Genomic DNA, 15,861 nt, shown 5'->3' with positions numbered 1-15,861 from the left:
TTTTTTTTTTAACCCCAGGTTTAAATAGGTTCAAAATGTCCCAGGAATTAGGCTTGCCTGAGAAAGGGGCAAGATAGAGCAGAGTAAGTTGATTTCAGTGAGAAAGGCCTGCCATTACCAAAAACCATTAAAGCCTCTCGCTTTCTCTTCCCGCAGGCCAGGCCTCGGCCCTCTATCGTGGTCAAGGCTCTTTCGCTCCTTCTCTTCAGGCGCAGCCTAGGCCAACCTTGTCTCCAACCTCCCTCGCTCCCTCGGGAGGGTTCTCCCTTACCGAAGTTGCAGTTCCCGCCTTGGTGCTGGAAAGCCCGCTGAGCTCACGGAGGAGGAACTTTTCACTGGTTCCAGCCTCTTCTGGCGCGGAGCTCCAAGACCCACCCCCCCCCCCCCCCGCGCCAGTTGCCAGGGAGCGGTTGCCATAGAGCTGAGCAGTTGTCCGCGTGCGCAGGCGGAAGTCCCGGATTGAGGCGCCGCCATTTTTGCTGCCCGGACGCGGAGCGAGAGGCTGAGAGAGTCGGAGACGCTATCCGCTTCCATCCGTCGCGCAGACCCTTCCGGAGCCGCTGCCGCTATGGATGATCGGGAGGATCTGGTGTATCAGGCGAAGCTGGCCGAGCAGGCTGAGCGATACGACGGTGAGTTGGGGGGGCAACGGGGAACTGGAATTCTCGGACCCTCTGCCGCCGCCCACAGAGGCCGGGAACCGGAGACAAAATGGCGGCATCGTCTCCGAGCTTGGCCTGGGGACGTGGATTCGGGAAGTAGGAAATGGCCTGTGCGCTCCTGGAGCTATGGGAGGCCCCAGGCCCAGGGACTTGACCCCGTCTCTGTCCTCAGCTGCAGACACTCTTGAGGCGGGAGGCCGAGGTGATAGGGTGGAGGTGTTGGTTGTAAAATGGCGGCTGGGGGGGAGGGCGAGTCCCCGGGCGGGGGAGGGGGAGGAGATGGCGGGTGCTGTCTCCGGGCGAGCAATCCCCAAGGGAGCTTCTGGGACAGCCTTGAGATATCGTGAACAATTGGGTGGGATGAAGGGGGAAGAAACGCCCGCCACATAGGGGAGAGAGCGGAGACTGGGAGCTGTAGCGCGGGCGCCTTTCAGGGAAATATGGCGGGTGGGGGCGGTGGCTTTTCCCCGGAGGCCCAGTGTGGGGCGGCGGCTGTGGAGTCTCACAAAGGAGAATCCTTCCGAGCGGAGGGCTTCTTTGGGCTTACTGTGGTGAGTAGTCTTGTGGGAGAGTGGGAATCACAGCAGATCATCCTTGGGTGGAGGCAAGCCGAGATGGTGCGATTCGATTTCTTGCCTTAGGCCGGCACACCTTGCAGTGCTGGGTTTTGGGCTTTTCAGCCTCGGCTTTTGGGGGATGTCCTGAAAAATCTCACTCGTGCACCCTTCCCTCGGACTAAATGGCAGAGACCGAAGTTTCTATAGTATTTTTCAGGCTTGATGAGCACTAGGTTCTGATGGATAGAACAGGAGACAAGGGGACCATGACTTCTTAGTTCTAGCCTTTGTAACGCCCGTGCCTCCGTCTATCCATTTGTAAAAATGTTGACTTAACTGTACGCACCATTATGACACATGGGAAGACCTGTGGAGAAATAACGTTATTTCAAATAATGTTCGGTAATTGGATTTTGGTTGACTCCCCAGGCTTGGAATGCGTGTTCCTACTAAGTGTTGGGATCTTAATGTATTCCAGGCAGTCAGCTGAGGTTTGGGGTTTGGGATTATGAATGTACGAGATCCTACTATTTTCTTGTTTTCATTTTAAGTACATGATTTTACCCACAAATTTCTTTGTTCATTTGGTTTTGAGAGGGTTGGTGCTGGGAATCAAACCCAGCATTCTCTACCACTGAGCTAACACCCCCACCCCCCTATTCATTTGATTTTTTTTTTTTTTTTAGTCCTTTTTTAGAACTTTATTGTTCAGTTTTATTTTTTAATCCCACCTCCCAATGGTCCACCACGTTTGGGATCTAGATACTTGAGTTATCCCCACCTCTGTTAAACTAGCACTAAAAAGGTTAAAAAAAATGTGGCTACGGGTTTTAATGCTTTTGTGAGGAGAGGTGGGATGAACCGTTTATTCTTAGGGTTTTCTTAATATTTAAGCCACTTTACACTTTTCAAAATATTATGTAGTGCCTCTCCTTTGAATGCCAGTTTGGTCATGTGAATAACTTTAGGGTCAGTCCAGGTGTATATCATCAGAAATTAGCGTTCTGGAATTTGAAAAGGAGAAAAGGTCTCCAAAACTCAAATTTAGGAAAGTTAGCTGATTGAAATTTTGTGTTGTGGGTTTTTAAATTGCTGTTTATATTGAACAAGCCCCTGTTGGCAGGAGGAGGGGAATAAGATGGGGAAGTACAGCTCAAGGTCAGCTTTGTCTTTATTTCAAAGTGTTTAAAAATCAAACAAGTGTAGGTGTGCTTGTATGGAAGTCCCACTGCCCCCCTCCCCCCCATGCTGCACATAGGTTCCCTTGATAATCTCCTGCCCTTGGGAGGAAACTTGAAGTTATATTTGCACACTTTCTGATTTTGGGGGATTTAGGCTCTGAATAAACTTGATATAGTAACTGAAAAGCAGGTAGGAAAGTTTATTTTTTTTTCTCTCCACTATTTATTTTTATTTAACTCCTTTAAAAAACTGATTTGGAAGCCCATGATAGTAGCTTCTAAATAAATGACAGATTTAATGATCATCATTTTTGTGATTTGAGTGCTGAGTATTTTTGACCAAAGCTCTTCATAGGATTCTACTCTTAAGATAAAGCCAAATATTTGTTTTGTTCCTATCAGGGTTTAAATAGGGAAGAGAAAATAGGATATATAGGGTTTACAAGGTACTCCTGTGACTTTGGGCGTAAGGAAGGGATTCAGTGGAAAAGTAGTAGAGGAAGACCTTCACTGGAAATTGGCCCCTGTCCACTACTTTATTGACTTCAATAATTTATTTTGTTTGAAGGGGTACTAATAACTAGCTACTACAGAACTTATCAGGTGTGGGGAGTGAGAGTACATTGTAATTTAGATTTTGGGTACTTGGTTATAAATGTTGGTTTTCCATTAGTCCCTTCCCTTTGTTACTGCCCTAGGCTTTTATTATTTTGCATCTTCTAGAACCTAGTGCTTACACTTCATTCTCATTTAATTCTAACCTGGAGAATTGAAATTTTATGGAGAATCGAAATTAATAGATTAACTAATGGTACTCCAGAAAAAGCTAAGCTGTATTCAGGAATGAAATAATTTTAGGATTGCATATAAATGATATTGAAGTTTGGGGCTAGGGCTTTGATTAAATCTAACATCCCCTCCCTTATAAGTCAGTAGTCTTAAGAAATAGTTTTTTGAATCATTTGTTAAGCAAGTCTCTTATCTCCAGAAACCAATCTTGCCTTGCCTTCCTATATATGAAACATACTATTATAGGAAAGTAAGGACAATAGAGGGGGAAAATGAATACTTCATTTTTGGCAGGGGAAAGGGGAGTAAAGATATTCACATACGCTATTTTTGGGCTTGTATGGAAGTTGCTGTTCTTGTCCTTTCCTAACCTATCTTCACTTGTCAAGATTGGCTCTATGGGTGGTGGGGTTTTTTTGAAACAGGGATACTAGGATTGAACTTGGGGGGCACTTGGCCACTGAACCACATCCTCAGCCCTATTTGGTATTTTATTTAGAGACAGGGTCTTACTGAGTTGCTTAACGCCTCACTTTTGCTGAGGCTAGCTTTGAACTCCAGCTCCTCCTTTCTCAGCCTCCTGAGCTGCAGGGATTGCACAGCTTGGTGGAGGTTTTGATAGTCATTTTTGGCTCACTGAATATATCAACACCAGAATGAGTCTCTTCTGAGAAACTTTTGAGTTGTAAGAACCCTAAAGCCTCAGGGCTTGGGTTGTGGGGTTGTGGCTCAGCATTAGAGCGTTTGCCTAAGCATATGTGAGTGCCTGGTTTTCATCCTCAGCATCACATACAAATAAAATAAAATAAAATGAAGTGTCCACCTACAACTAAAAAAAAGAAAGAAAGAAAGTGAGAACCCCAAAGCCTGAACAGCTTATTCTGTTGGTGGGTGCAAAATGGGGGCACGTTTTGAATGAATGTCTTAATAAATATCTTATTAGGGAAAAAATAGTGTTTAAAACCATTTAGACTACCAATTCTTAAATATAGGCCAGTAATAATTTTTTATTGCTATTTCAGTTAATGAGCTATATTGAATAAATTTTATTTTTCCTCCTGCCTAACTGCATAATAATTGATAACACAATTTTAAGAATCCCTTCTATAGATGTTTTTAGACTATGTAGAAGGGTTGCTCTTCTGTGTACTTTAGATTTTTTTTTTTTTGTAGTTGGACAGCCTTTTTTTTATTTTATTATTTTTATATGGTGGTGAGGATTGAACCTAGTGCCTTAGGCATGCTAGGTGAGCACTCTACAACTGAGCCACAACCCCAGCCCCTGTACTTTAGATCTTTGTACAGCATCATGTATACTTCATTTTTATTCTGGTTTACACAATTTTAGATTATAATGAAATCATTAAACATTGCAATTCAAGATGGATGAGTACATTTTAAATACTGTAATTACTCTTAACCTTCCTATAAAATGGTCTGAATTTGAACCCTGGTACAGGAAGAATATTTATGACAAGTATTTAAGCTGAGCAAATTTTGGAATCAGTTAAGTGCAAGCAAACATTGAAAATCCATATAAACGGGCTTTTCATAATTGTTTTATAACTTGGTCAAAGGAATAGCATTACTATTTATTTAAGCAGTTGTAGGGATTGAACCCAGGGCCTTGCACACTTCAGGCAAGCACTCTGCCATTGAGCTACATCCATCCCCAGCCCTATGAAATAATTTTAAAGTTTCTTGTCTTTAAGTTGATTCTGATAAGTGAAATTTCAGCCCAGTAAATTAATGTATCTAATTTTATAAATTTGCTTTAATACTTTGAGAAGGTGATCTGAAGCATGAATTTGGAAAAGACTATAATACTAACTTTGCTGGGAAGAAAATGAAGTACATGTGTATACACAAACTGACAGGCATAAGATAACGGCTAAATTTTAAAACTTTTATGTTGTATTTATTAAATACTATTTTATTTTTGTACTAGAGGTCTAACCCAGGTATGCTTCACCACTGAACCATATCCCCAGCCCTTATAAATTTTTTATTTATTAGCTAGGCACAGTGGCGCATGCCTGTAATCCCAGCGGCTTGGGAGGAGCAAATGTTCAAAGCCAGCCACAGCAATGGCGAGGTGGTAAGCAACTCAGTGAGACCCCGTCTCTAAATAAAATATAAAAATGGACTGGGGTTGTGGCTCAGTGGTTGAGTTCAATCCTCAGTACCAAAAAAAAATTATTAAAATATTTTTTAGCTGGGCTGGGGATGTGGCTCAAGCAGTAGCACGCTCGCCTGGCATGCGTGCGGCCCGGGTTCGATCCTCAGCACCATATACAAACAAAGATGTTGTGTCCGCCAAAAACTAAAAAATAAATATTGAAAAATTCTCTCTCTCTCTCAGCACCACATACAAACAAAGATGTTGTGTCCGCCGAAAACTAAAAAAATAAATATTAAAAAAAATTTTAAAAATATTTTTTAGCTTATTTTATGCAGTGCTGAAAATGGAATCCAGTAACTTGCACGTGGTAGGCAGATGCTCTACCACTGAGCCACAATCCCGCCTTTATTTCTTTTTAAATTTTTTTTTTTTAGTTGTTGATAGACCTTTGTTTTATTCATTTATCTCATTATCTCATGTGGTATTGAGAATTGAACCCAGTGCTTTATGCATGCGAGGCAAGCTCTCTACCACTGAGCCACAACCCCAGCCTCCTTTATTTATTTTTTGAGACTGGGTCTTGCCATGTTGCTGAGGCTGTCCTCAAATTTGAGATCTTCCTGAGTCACTCAGATTACTGACATGTGCCACTGTGCCTGCATAAATATCACATTTATATAGAGCATCATAACTCACAGACCATTTTCAGGAAAGTTTTTACTTAATTCATGTAACAGTATTGAACTAAGGTAAAGTTGTTACTTTCCTTTTATGGTTCAGTAAATTGAATTTGAAACCATATCAAAGATTTTTCTGTTGGCAACTATTAAATGGTAAAGTCAGAATTTGTCTGTCTGCTGACCTTCAGACCAGCACTCTTTCTCTTTACCCACTGATAAAAGTTCTGTTAGTGACCAAGTAAGCCTTTTGGGAGCAAAATGGGTTATGTTCATTTAGTGATTACCTCAAGTAGGGTCTTTATGTTTTATGACTTGTCTAGTATCCACTGTAATTATAGATAAAATATTGTCAAACTTTTCTAAAGAAAGTGTGCTGTCTTTGAGAACTTAAAATTCTATCCCAGAGGGGCTGGGGATATAGCTCAGTTGGTAGAGTGCTTTCCTCATGTGCACATAGCTCTGGGTTCAGTCCCCAGCACCCCCCCCAAAAAAAAATCTATTCCGAAGAGAATGTGTGTGTTCACATGCAGGTTCCATAACCCCTACCTTTCTTAAAAACCATAGTTTATCGTGGTGTTTATATTAGAATATGGCTGATGGCATGAGTTTTTGTTTTATATTAGCAAATACTTTTAAAAGATGCCGGAACTTTGAGGATGGGATACCATTGGCATATGTATGATTCATAAATGTTGTTGTAAATTGTGTAGCTCTGTAAAACAGTCCATTAAAGAACAGTGAGGAATAGCAACAAATGGTGTTTTTGGTGGAAGGGGTTAGTAGGAAATGAACTCAGTGGCTCTTGTACAACTAAGCTCTGTCTTCAGTTCTTTGCTTTTTTTTTTTTTTTTTACATTTTTAAGACAGGGTCTTACTAAGTTGCTTAGGTTGACCTCAAACTTGAGGTCCTCCTGCTTCAGCCTACCAAGTCAAGTCTGGTGTGTACCTGTCTAAAATCATTATTCTTTTTTTTAACATTTTTATTCGTTGATGAATTTTTTAAAAAAATTTATTGGTATGTGGTGCTGAGAATCGAACCCAGTGCCTCACACATACATGCTAGGCAAGCGCTCTACCACTGAGCCATAATCCCAGCCCTAAAATCATTTTTCTTAAAACACCCCTGTGTTAAATCCCTAGTAAACTCCCCCTACCCCCCAAAAAAATTATTAATGTTTTTGAAATGAGCATTTAGCACTTGGATACAATTAAATACTTGTCAATATAATATGTGGTTTGACCTCATTAACCAAATGTCTGTTTAATCACACCCCTAGGAACAGTTTCAGAAGCTCATCTAAATATACTAAATAGTACCAACTAATAATGCAAGAATTAATTAATTTACCTTCCAAATCAGAATACGTTGAAAAGAGGGGATACTAATTCATAATTGTTCTGGAAAAGCTGGCATAAAAACTGGGATCATCCTGGGCCACAAACTTGCCCTAAGTCATCCTACTTATTGCCATTTGTTTTCTTACGCTAGTTTTCTCATAATAGATTTCCTAAACTTTGTTCATCTCTTTAACATATTAGCTCTTCTTCCCCAGAAGTTTTTTTTTTTCTTTTTCAAATAAGATTAGCATTTAGCATAACACAAGATAAAGGAAAAGTGGAAGATTTCCTTTGTCCCTTTACCCATCAGAAGGGGAATGGAAAAAGTCAAAGATATGGTGGTGGCTGAAAATAGAACTTAGTTGCTGGCATACAACCAGTCAGTCTGATAGTGTCAAAGTCAAATTGGTGGTTTCTTTATGTCTACCTTGAGGTAGTTTTGTTTAGAATAGATCCAGGGCTGGGGATGTGGCTCAAGCGGTAGCGTGCTCGCCTGGCATACGTGCGGCCTGGGTTCGAAACTCAGCACCACATACAAACAAAGATGTTGTGTCCGTCGAGAACTAAAAAAAAAAAAAAATATATATATATATATATATATATATATATAAAGAATGTAATAGATCCAGATGTTAGCAAACATGCTAAGATCAGAACTTTTTCTTCACTTTTTTTTTTTACCTTGTGGTGCTGGGGATTGAACCTAGGGCCTAGTGCATGCGAGGCAAGCACTCTACCAACTGAGGTATATCCCCAGCCCCTTGTTTTTTATTATTGGGTACTGGGAATTGAACCTAGGGTCACGTAACCACTGAATCACATTCCCAACCCTTTTTATTTTGAGACTGTTCTGTCTCGAACAATGAATCCTATACAGAACAGTTCAGAAAACATACCTGGTTTATCTTTTTCCTTTTTTGCAGTGCTAGGGTTTGAATCCAAGGCCTCTCTCCACATCCTAAGCAAGCACTCTACCACCAGGCTTTATTTCCCAGTCCTTGGTTTATGGTTTTTGAAATTTAATCTTGAATTTATTGTTTTTCAAGTGATCTTCAACAGAGGATTTTCAAGTGATCTTCAGAAACAGCAAATCTGGCTGGGATTTTGGCTCAGTGGGTAGTGTGCTTGCCTAGCAAGTGTAAGGCACTGGGTTTGATCCTCAGCCCACATAAAAAATAAATAAAATAAAGATGTTGAGTCCATCTACAACTACAAAAATATTTAAATGGAAAGAAACTGCAAATCTGTCATAGAAAGTCTTGATTTATAATTAAGTCAGGATTTTATATAAAGCAATATGAAGTATGTTTAATTCTTAATTTGCATACAATATTTGGAGGAGACATTGTATTATGAATAAGGAGTTATACCTTTCATATTTTGGCAGATATGGTAAAATGCAAAAATCTTGGAATTATTAGGTTCCTCATCTGTAGAATGAAGATTAATGTCTGCATTGTCTATTAACAGGGTTGTTAGAAAATACTGAAATTGCAAAACATAATACTTGTATTTTTTTAATATATATATCTTTAGTTGTATTATTTTTATGTGGTGCTGAGGATCGAACCCAGTGCCACACTCAAGCGAGACAAACTCTCTACCACTGAGCTACAACCCCTTATGAAACATTTTTATCCATTGTGAAAAGTCAAATAATTGATTTTGGTACTGAACTACTAGGATCATATTAGAAGATAACCTTTTTTTTCCCTCTCTCTTTTGAGGCAGAGGTGGTACTGGGGAATGAACCCATGGGTGCTTTACCACTGAACTACACCCCCAGATCCCCTTCCCCTTAAAAAAATTTCAAGACAGGTTCTTAAGTTGATGAGGCTGACCTTTATGCTTGAGATCTTCTGCCTCCCAAATTGCTGGGATTGTGCCACCATGCCCAACTCTGATAACCTACCTTTTGATGATGTAATTCAATAAAAATGATGAAAAAAGAGTTGACTTTGCTCTCCTTTTCTCCATACTTTAATTTTTTGGGTCATTTATTTTCTTAGTCTCTACTTTTTATCTCTAACTTCTGTCGGAGCCTCAGCTTTTTGGTTCTACTGAGGCCAACTAGCTTCCTTGCAGGGAGTATTTCCTTAAATTCTGAGAGGATATATCTGTTTTAGTGGAGTAAGAGGGATTCCCTCACCCCAAATTGTAGAATCTTGCTAGGAGATTGAGGAAGGTTTTTTAAGGCTAAACAAATTACATTGTCCTCTTTTTAGGGAATGTATTATTGGTATTAAGATTATTGAGCTGTACTGGGCATTGTGGTGCACAGTTGTATTTCCAACTACTAAGGAGACTGGGCAGGAAGATTACAAGTTCCAGGCCAGTTTAGGCAATTTATTGGGACCCTCTCCTAAAAAATGGTGTGGGTGGGTGGAGGTGGCAGCAGCAGAGCTGGGTATGGTAGTGGTGCATGCCTGTAATCCTAGCCACTAGGGAGGCTGAGGCAGGAGGGTTGCAAATTCAAGAGCAGCCTTAGTTACTTAGCAAGGCCTTAAACAAATTAATGAGACTCTGTCTCAAAATTAAAAAAAAAATTAAATTTGTGGCTGAGCACTCCTGGGTTAAATACACAGTACAAAAACAGAAATCCATGGTGGGCTGGCTGGGGTAGCTCATTGGTATTAGTGCTTTCCTAGCTAGTGTGATTCAATACCCAGCAGCAGACTTTCCCATAAAAAAAAATATTGTAGAATATTTTTTCCCCAACCTTTTCTTTGTACTGGGGATTCAACCCAGGGGCTCTCAACCACTGAGCTATTTTATTTTTTGAGGTAGTATCTCGATAAATTGCTGAGTTTGACTTTGAACTTGGAATTCTCTTGCCTCATTCTCCCCAGTTGTTGAGGTTACAGGCATGTGCCACCATCCCTGGCTAGTAGAATATTGTGTTTTGAAAGTTTTAGCATTTGAGCTGATGGTGCAAACCTGTAATCCCAGCTGTTTGGGAGACTGAGGTGGGAGGATCACTTGAATCCAGGAGTTCAAGGTCAAATCACCTAGGAGCCAAAAAAAAAAAAATAGAAAATAGAAAATTGATGAGCTAAAGAAAATATCACTGTTAACTCTGAAATATACAGGATTAAAGTTTTATAAAAGACTGGATAAGATTTGGAACTTATGGACTGGGGGTGTAGCTCAGTGGTAGAGGGCTTGCCTAGCACATGTGAGGCATTGTGTTGGATCCTCAGCCCACATAAAAAATAAATAAAGGTATTGTGTGCATCTACAACCAAAAAAAAAAAAAAAAAGATTTGGAACTTAGCAGTGCAGCAGCATGATCCTTTATTTATTTATTTACAGTGCTGAGAATCTAACCCAGTGCCTCACACATGCTAGGCAAGTGCTTTGTCACTGAACTACAGCCCCAACCCTGACCCTCTACTTTATAAATGAATTTTCAGGGATGTGGGGGAATGAGCACAGGGCTTTCCTCTAAATTAGTTAATATTGTTTTCTCCCCTCTCCCTCCTCCCTCTCCTTCCTCTCTCTCCTTCCTCTCTCTCCTCTCTATTCTTTCCTCTTTCCTTTCTCTAGGGGTTGAACACAGGGTAGCTTTGCCATTGAGCTATACCCCCGGTCCTTTTTATTTTTTATTTTGAAACAGGGTCTCTGTAAATTGCTTACATCCTCACTAAGGATCAGCTGAGGCTGATCTTGCATTGCTTGCTCAGCTTCCAGGGTTGTAGGGATTAGGATATGCACTACCTCACCTGGTTTACTGTTTTTCCTTTCTTATCTAGACTAATAACTGGTCAGCATTATCATCATACTGCTGCTTACTTACACATGTGTATGTGTGTGTGAGAGAATTTGTTTTATTGGGGGATTAGGACATGAGCTGGGAAATGTCACCTTGGGGTATGCCCCTCTGCTTGCTCTTGTGACCTGGATCTTTCATTTTTTTAGTTGTGCCAACATTTCTCTTTGATCCTTTTACCTGTTATCCTTTTCTGTTACAACTACACAGTGTTTCCCAATTTTCTTTCCACTGTTTTAAGAGTTGAAAGAATTTTGGTGCATTAGTAGTACTGTTGATGTTTTACTTTTGTATGACTTATAAAGAGATAGGAGACTATTTGATTGGCAGCTATTTTAGAGGTCCTTGTATCAAGTCTGGAAACTTTAACAAATAGATTTATTCCACTAAGGGAAACGTGATTTAAAGTGTTAAAATACTTTTTTATTTTTTCCTCTAGGCCAGTACTATACCACATGAGCTGTGTCCTCAGTTCCCATTCAGGTTTTCTAAACTTAAGAAGTCTTAATGCTAGGCAGGCGTGGTTGCGCATGCCTATAATCCCAGTGACTCTGGAGGCTGAGGCAAAAGGATGGCAAGTTTGAGGCCAGCCTGGGAGTCTTTCGGGGTACCCAGTTTCAAAAGTAAAATGGGCTGAGGGAGGTAGTTTAGTGTTAAGAGTGCCTGTGATTTTAATCTTCAGTGCCACAAAAAACAACAAAGCAACATGTTAAGTGAGAATGAAAATATAATTTGCATCTTTCTGGTTGTGTATTTCCTAGGCTACAGTGGTATTTTCCTGTGCTATTTCCCCAAATGTGTTATTTGGTCTACCTAATAAATAATAGTACAAGTAGTATGTGATAACTACAGAAATAATGAAAATGTTAGTAGATTGTCTAGGTACCTAATCTTCAGAGGAGCTTCCCATACCTTCCATTATTTAGTTTTCAGCATCCCCTTTCTTCATAATCTTAACATACTATAGGATACATATCATATTTTAATTGAGTAGAACCCATGATTGAAGTAAAGTTTTTTTTGAATTACATTTTGAGTAATGTAAAATGCTGTATCTTTGCATTCTGTAGAATTTTCCAGTGATTTTGAAGCAATTTACATGAGTGCGTAGTCAACTTTTTAAAGTGATGACATGAAAAACTTTGAGCTCAGCTTGAGCTTCAACAAAGTTTTAAGAAGCTGAATTATAAAACTTGTCAAGTTTGGCAAGTATTTAATGTTTAGAAAATCAATATGTCTGTTTTATCCTCTGAGAATGTTTTGTAACTAGTTTATTAATCTGATGGACTCATTAGCGTGCAGCTGTTAACAATCTATTATCCCTTAGGGGTCATACTGAATATCTTTAATAGTTAACTGATAATACTTGCACTTAATATTGTCCAAATTGAATTTTTAAAAATATGATTTATGGTGCAGAACTGATATCTCCATAGAGTATTTGTCAGGGTGTTAAAATACTTGTGTGGTACTCTCCCCTGTCTAAATATTATTAACAGCAGAATAGTCTCTTCATTATCAAAGTATTTGGATAATAATCCTCAGTACCACAAAAAAAACCAACAAAACTAGTTGTGTTGTTTTAAAACTCCATAAAGAAGACTATTAATTGCCATTTAATTATCTGTTAATTAACTATACTAAGTGTCAAAGTTTTGCCTGATAATTGCATTCATTCCTTGGAGGATGTATGAACTTAATGAGATTAAAAGCAACATATCACCTGGACCCTCCTGTCAGCTTTCTGCATAAATAGCCTGACTTCATGAGGTCAGAAGTATCCATTCAAAGACTGCTGCTGTTGTCAAACATTACATTTTCTTTTGACTACTTTTTAAATTACTTAGAATTAGTATCTTGGAATTTTTTTCCCTAGCAAATTTATATTCCTCCCTTACAATATAAATGATTTAACTTGGTATGTTTCAAGTTGTTGCTTTTTTTATATATAATATTTTTAGTTGTAGATGGACACAACACCTTTATCTATTTTTATAGGGTGTTGAGGATTAAGGCTAGTGCCTCACATGTGCTAGGCAAGTGCTCTACCACTGAGCCCCAGTCTCCAAGTTGTTGCTTTAATTAAAAATAATTGTATACAAAATTTGGCTTGTATTAAATAATCATAGTTCATGTCTGTCTTTTTCCTTTTAAATGATGTCTGATTTGCCAGCCTTTTTACCTTTTTATATATTTTTTTGTGGTACTGGCAATTGAACCCAGGCTTTCGTGCATGCTAAGCAAATGCTCTACCACTGAGATATGTGCCCAAGCCCTCTTTTTATTTTGTTTTTTTTGGGAAACAGGGTCTCATAAATTGCTCAGACTGTCCTACAATTTGAGATTTATGTGCCTCAGCCTCCTGAGTAGCTGGGATTGCAAACACCTACCACCATGCCCAACTCACAACTTTTAAAGTATGGTTTAATTGACTTTTGAGGGGGCACATGGCAACATTGTAGTGTCCCCAATTCCCAGCCTCTTTTACTTAATTGACAGGATCATGTGAGTGTTTGGCTAGTAAAATATGAGCAGGAAGTGTATGCAAAAGTGGTTGAAAGTCTCCTGGTTATTCTGTGTTCTTTTGGTTTTTTTGACCAGGGTGTCTTCAAGTAGCAGGTGGTACAACTATAGCTACAAAATGGTGGACCCTCAGACATGTTGAGGAAGAAATAAGCCTTAGTTGTGTTCAGAATTCAGTGGTCTGAAATTCAGTTCCCCTATTGGGGGAAATATAGAATTCTTATTTGCAAATCAGAACTTTGAGTCCACCCCACCCGCACCCCTGTAGGAATTGAACCTAGGGTCCTGCACATAAAAAGTGGTAGAGCACTTGCCTAGCACATGTGAGGCTGAGCAAATGCTTTACCAATGGGACATATCCCTAACCTGAATTATCAGTTTAGAAATGTTAAAAACATGTTTACTGTCTCTTATGCTCTTAATTTTGAGATTCCAAGTATAATACATCCAGGCTTCTTTGCCTTATAGAATCTTAGGGGAGGCAAAGCTGTTCCAAAATTATGTGCCAGTTTCTCTTAAGAATGAATACAATTCTTTGGCTGGTACGTGAAATATGTGCATGCTATATAAAGGACATTTGTATTTCATGACTTGCTTCTGAGTGAATCATAAACTCCCCTGGTGCAGCCTAGTTCTCTGATGGAGATCCTTTGTATCCCTTTCTAAACCACTTACTTTAAAACTTGTGACTTTAAGGAAGGTATTGGTTCATGGAGTTCTCTGTCCATCTGAGCTCTTTCATCTTTGGTGTTTTAATATTCCCTTGGTCTTCAATATAAGCATTCCTCCCCATGTTGTTTTTAGCACAGATTTGGTTTTTCTGTCATTTGGGATCTCCCCTGCCCCCATGATAGATCATATTTCCTTATCTGTTGTGCCTTTTTTCTCTGAAACATTTTTTCTACAGCGTAAAAAGTGTTTCCTCTTCATCCAGTGATCTTAAGCTCTCAGTGTTAACAGGTTTTCTCTGATAAGCTTAAGCCTGAAGTATTCCTAAAATGTAGACTACTGATATTCCTTCTACTCCCACTTTATCTCTCATTTCCATCAAAGGACCAAATCCTTTTTTCTTCATTATGCAGCAACTTGAAAAATGCTTTTATTTTATCTCCTTCCTCTTGTTCTTTTCTACTTGAAGAATAGCTTTCTCTTGAGGAATTTTTTTCTGTTTACATACACAAGTTTTGGGGGTTCTAATTAGTTATATCTGATAGCAGAATGCATTTTGATTAGTTGTACACAAATGAAGCACAACTTTTCATTTCTCTGGTTGTACACTGTATACAGTCACACCACATGTGCAGTTCATTCATGTATGTTTATAATATTTTGAGGCTTATTTTGTGAAGCGTCTAAAAAGTAGTAGCCATCACGATATAAAGGAAACTGAGGGAATGACAATGACTTTAATTTCTTCTAATTATACATGACAGACATTATTAAAAGTGAAGGTTTTAATGCTGACATTTCTATTTTTTTTTATAAGAGAGAGAGTGGGAGAGAGAGAGAGAATTTTTTAATATTTATCTTTTAGTATTTGGTGGACACAACATCTTTGGTATGTGGTGCTGAGGATCGAACCCGGGCCACACGCATGCCAGGCGAGTGCGCTACCGCTTGAGCCACATCCTAACAATGGATTTACTTAATTCTTTGTAGAGCTTATGTTTCATTGAGTTACTTTTAAATTATTTTTTTCTTCGGGATACACTCCTTCCGTTATCATGTGCATGTAAAATAGTAGGGTTTTTTTTTTAGGTTGTATATGGACACAATGTCTTTATTTTCATGTGGTGCTGAGGATTGAACCCAGTGCCTCACATGTGCCAGGCGAATGCTCTACCATTGCTAGATTTAAAAGTTACAATTTCAGACAGCGGTAAACTGATGTGGTTAGGTTTTTACCCAGATGGTTTTTATTTATTTATTTTTTTGTACCTGGATTGAAACCAGGGACTCATAGCCACTGAGCAACATCGCCGGACTTTTTTATATTTTATTTAGAGGAAGGGTCCTGTTAAATTGCTTAGGACTGGGGCTGGGGTTGTGGCTCAGCAGTATAGTGCTAGTGCGGGGTCCTGGGTTTGATCCTCAGAACCACATAAAAACAAATAAACAAAATAGAGAATGTATTGTGTCCAACTATAATTAAAAAATTAAATATTAAAAAAAATTGCCTAGGACCTTGCTAAGTTACTGAGGCTGACCTTGAACTTGTGATCTCTAGCTTTCACTTCCCA

General features: G+C 39.2%; 1 protein-coding gene across 2 annotated transcripts in view; it reads left to right on the top strand.

Annotated features, from left to right (window-relative positions):
* Positions 1-453: 453 nt before the first annotated feature.
* The window catches only part of Ywhae (tyrosine 3-monooxygenase/tryptophan 5-monooxygenase activation protein epsilon), a 38,994-nt gene continuing 23,586 nt past the window's right edge, over positions 454-15,861 (top strand). For both annotated transcript variants that reach the window (XM_076869935.1, XM_076869936.1), the window contains exon 1: positions 454-632. In XM_076869935.1, the coding sequence (XP_076726050.1) occupies positions 569-632 (64 nt within the window). In that variant the 5' untranslated portion in view covers positions 454-568. The remainder of the gene's footprint in view (positions 633-15,861) is intronic.

This window comes from Callospermophilus lateralis, chromosome 11, assembly GCF_048772815.1.
Source record: "Callospermophilus lateralis isolate mCalLat2 chromosome 11, mCalLat2.hap1, whole genome shotgun sequence".
In the NCBI taxonomy this organism is placed as follows: domain Eukaryota; kingdom Metazoa; phylum Chordata; class Mammalia; order Rodentia; family Sciuridae; genus Callospermophilus; species Callospermophilus lateralis.
This window is presented reverse-complemented; position numbering and strand designations above follow the sequence as displayed.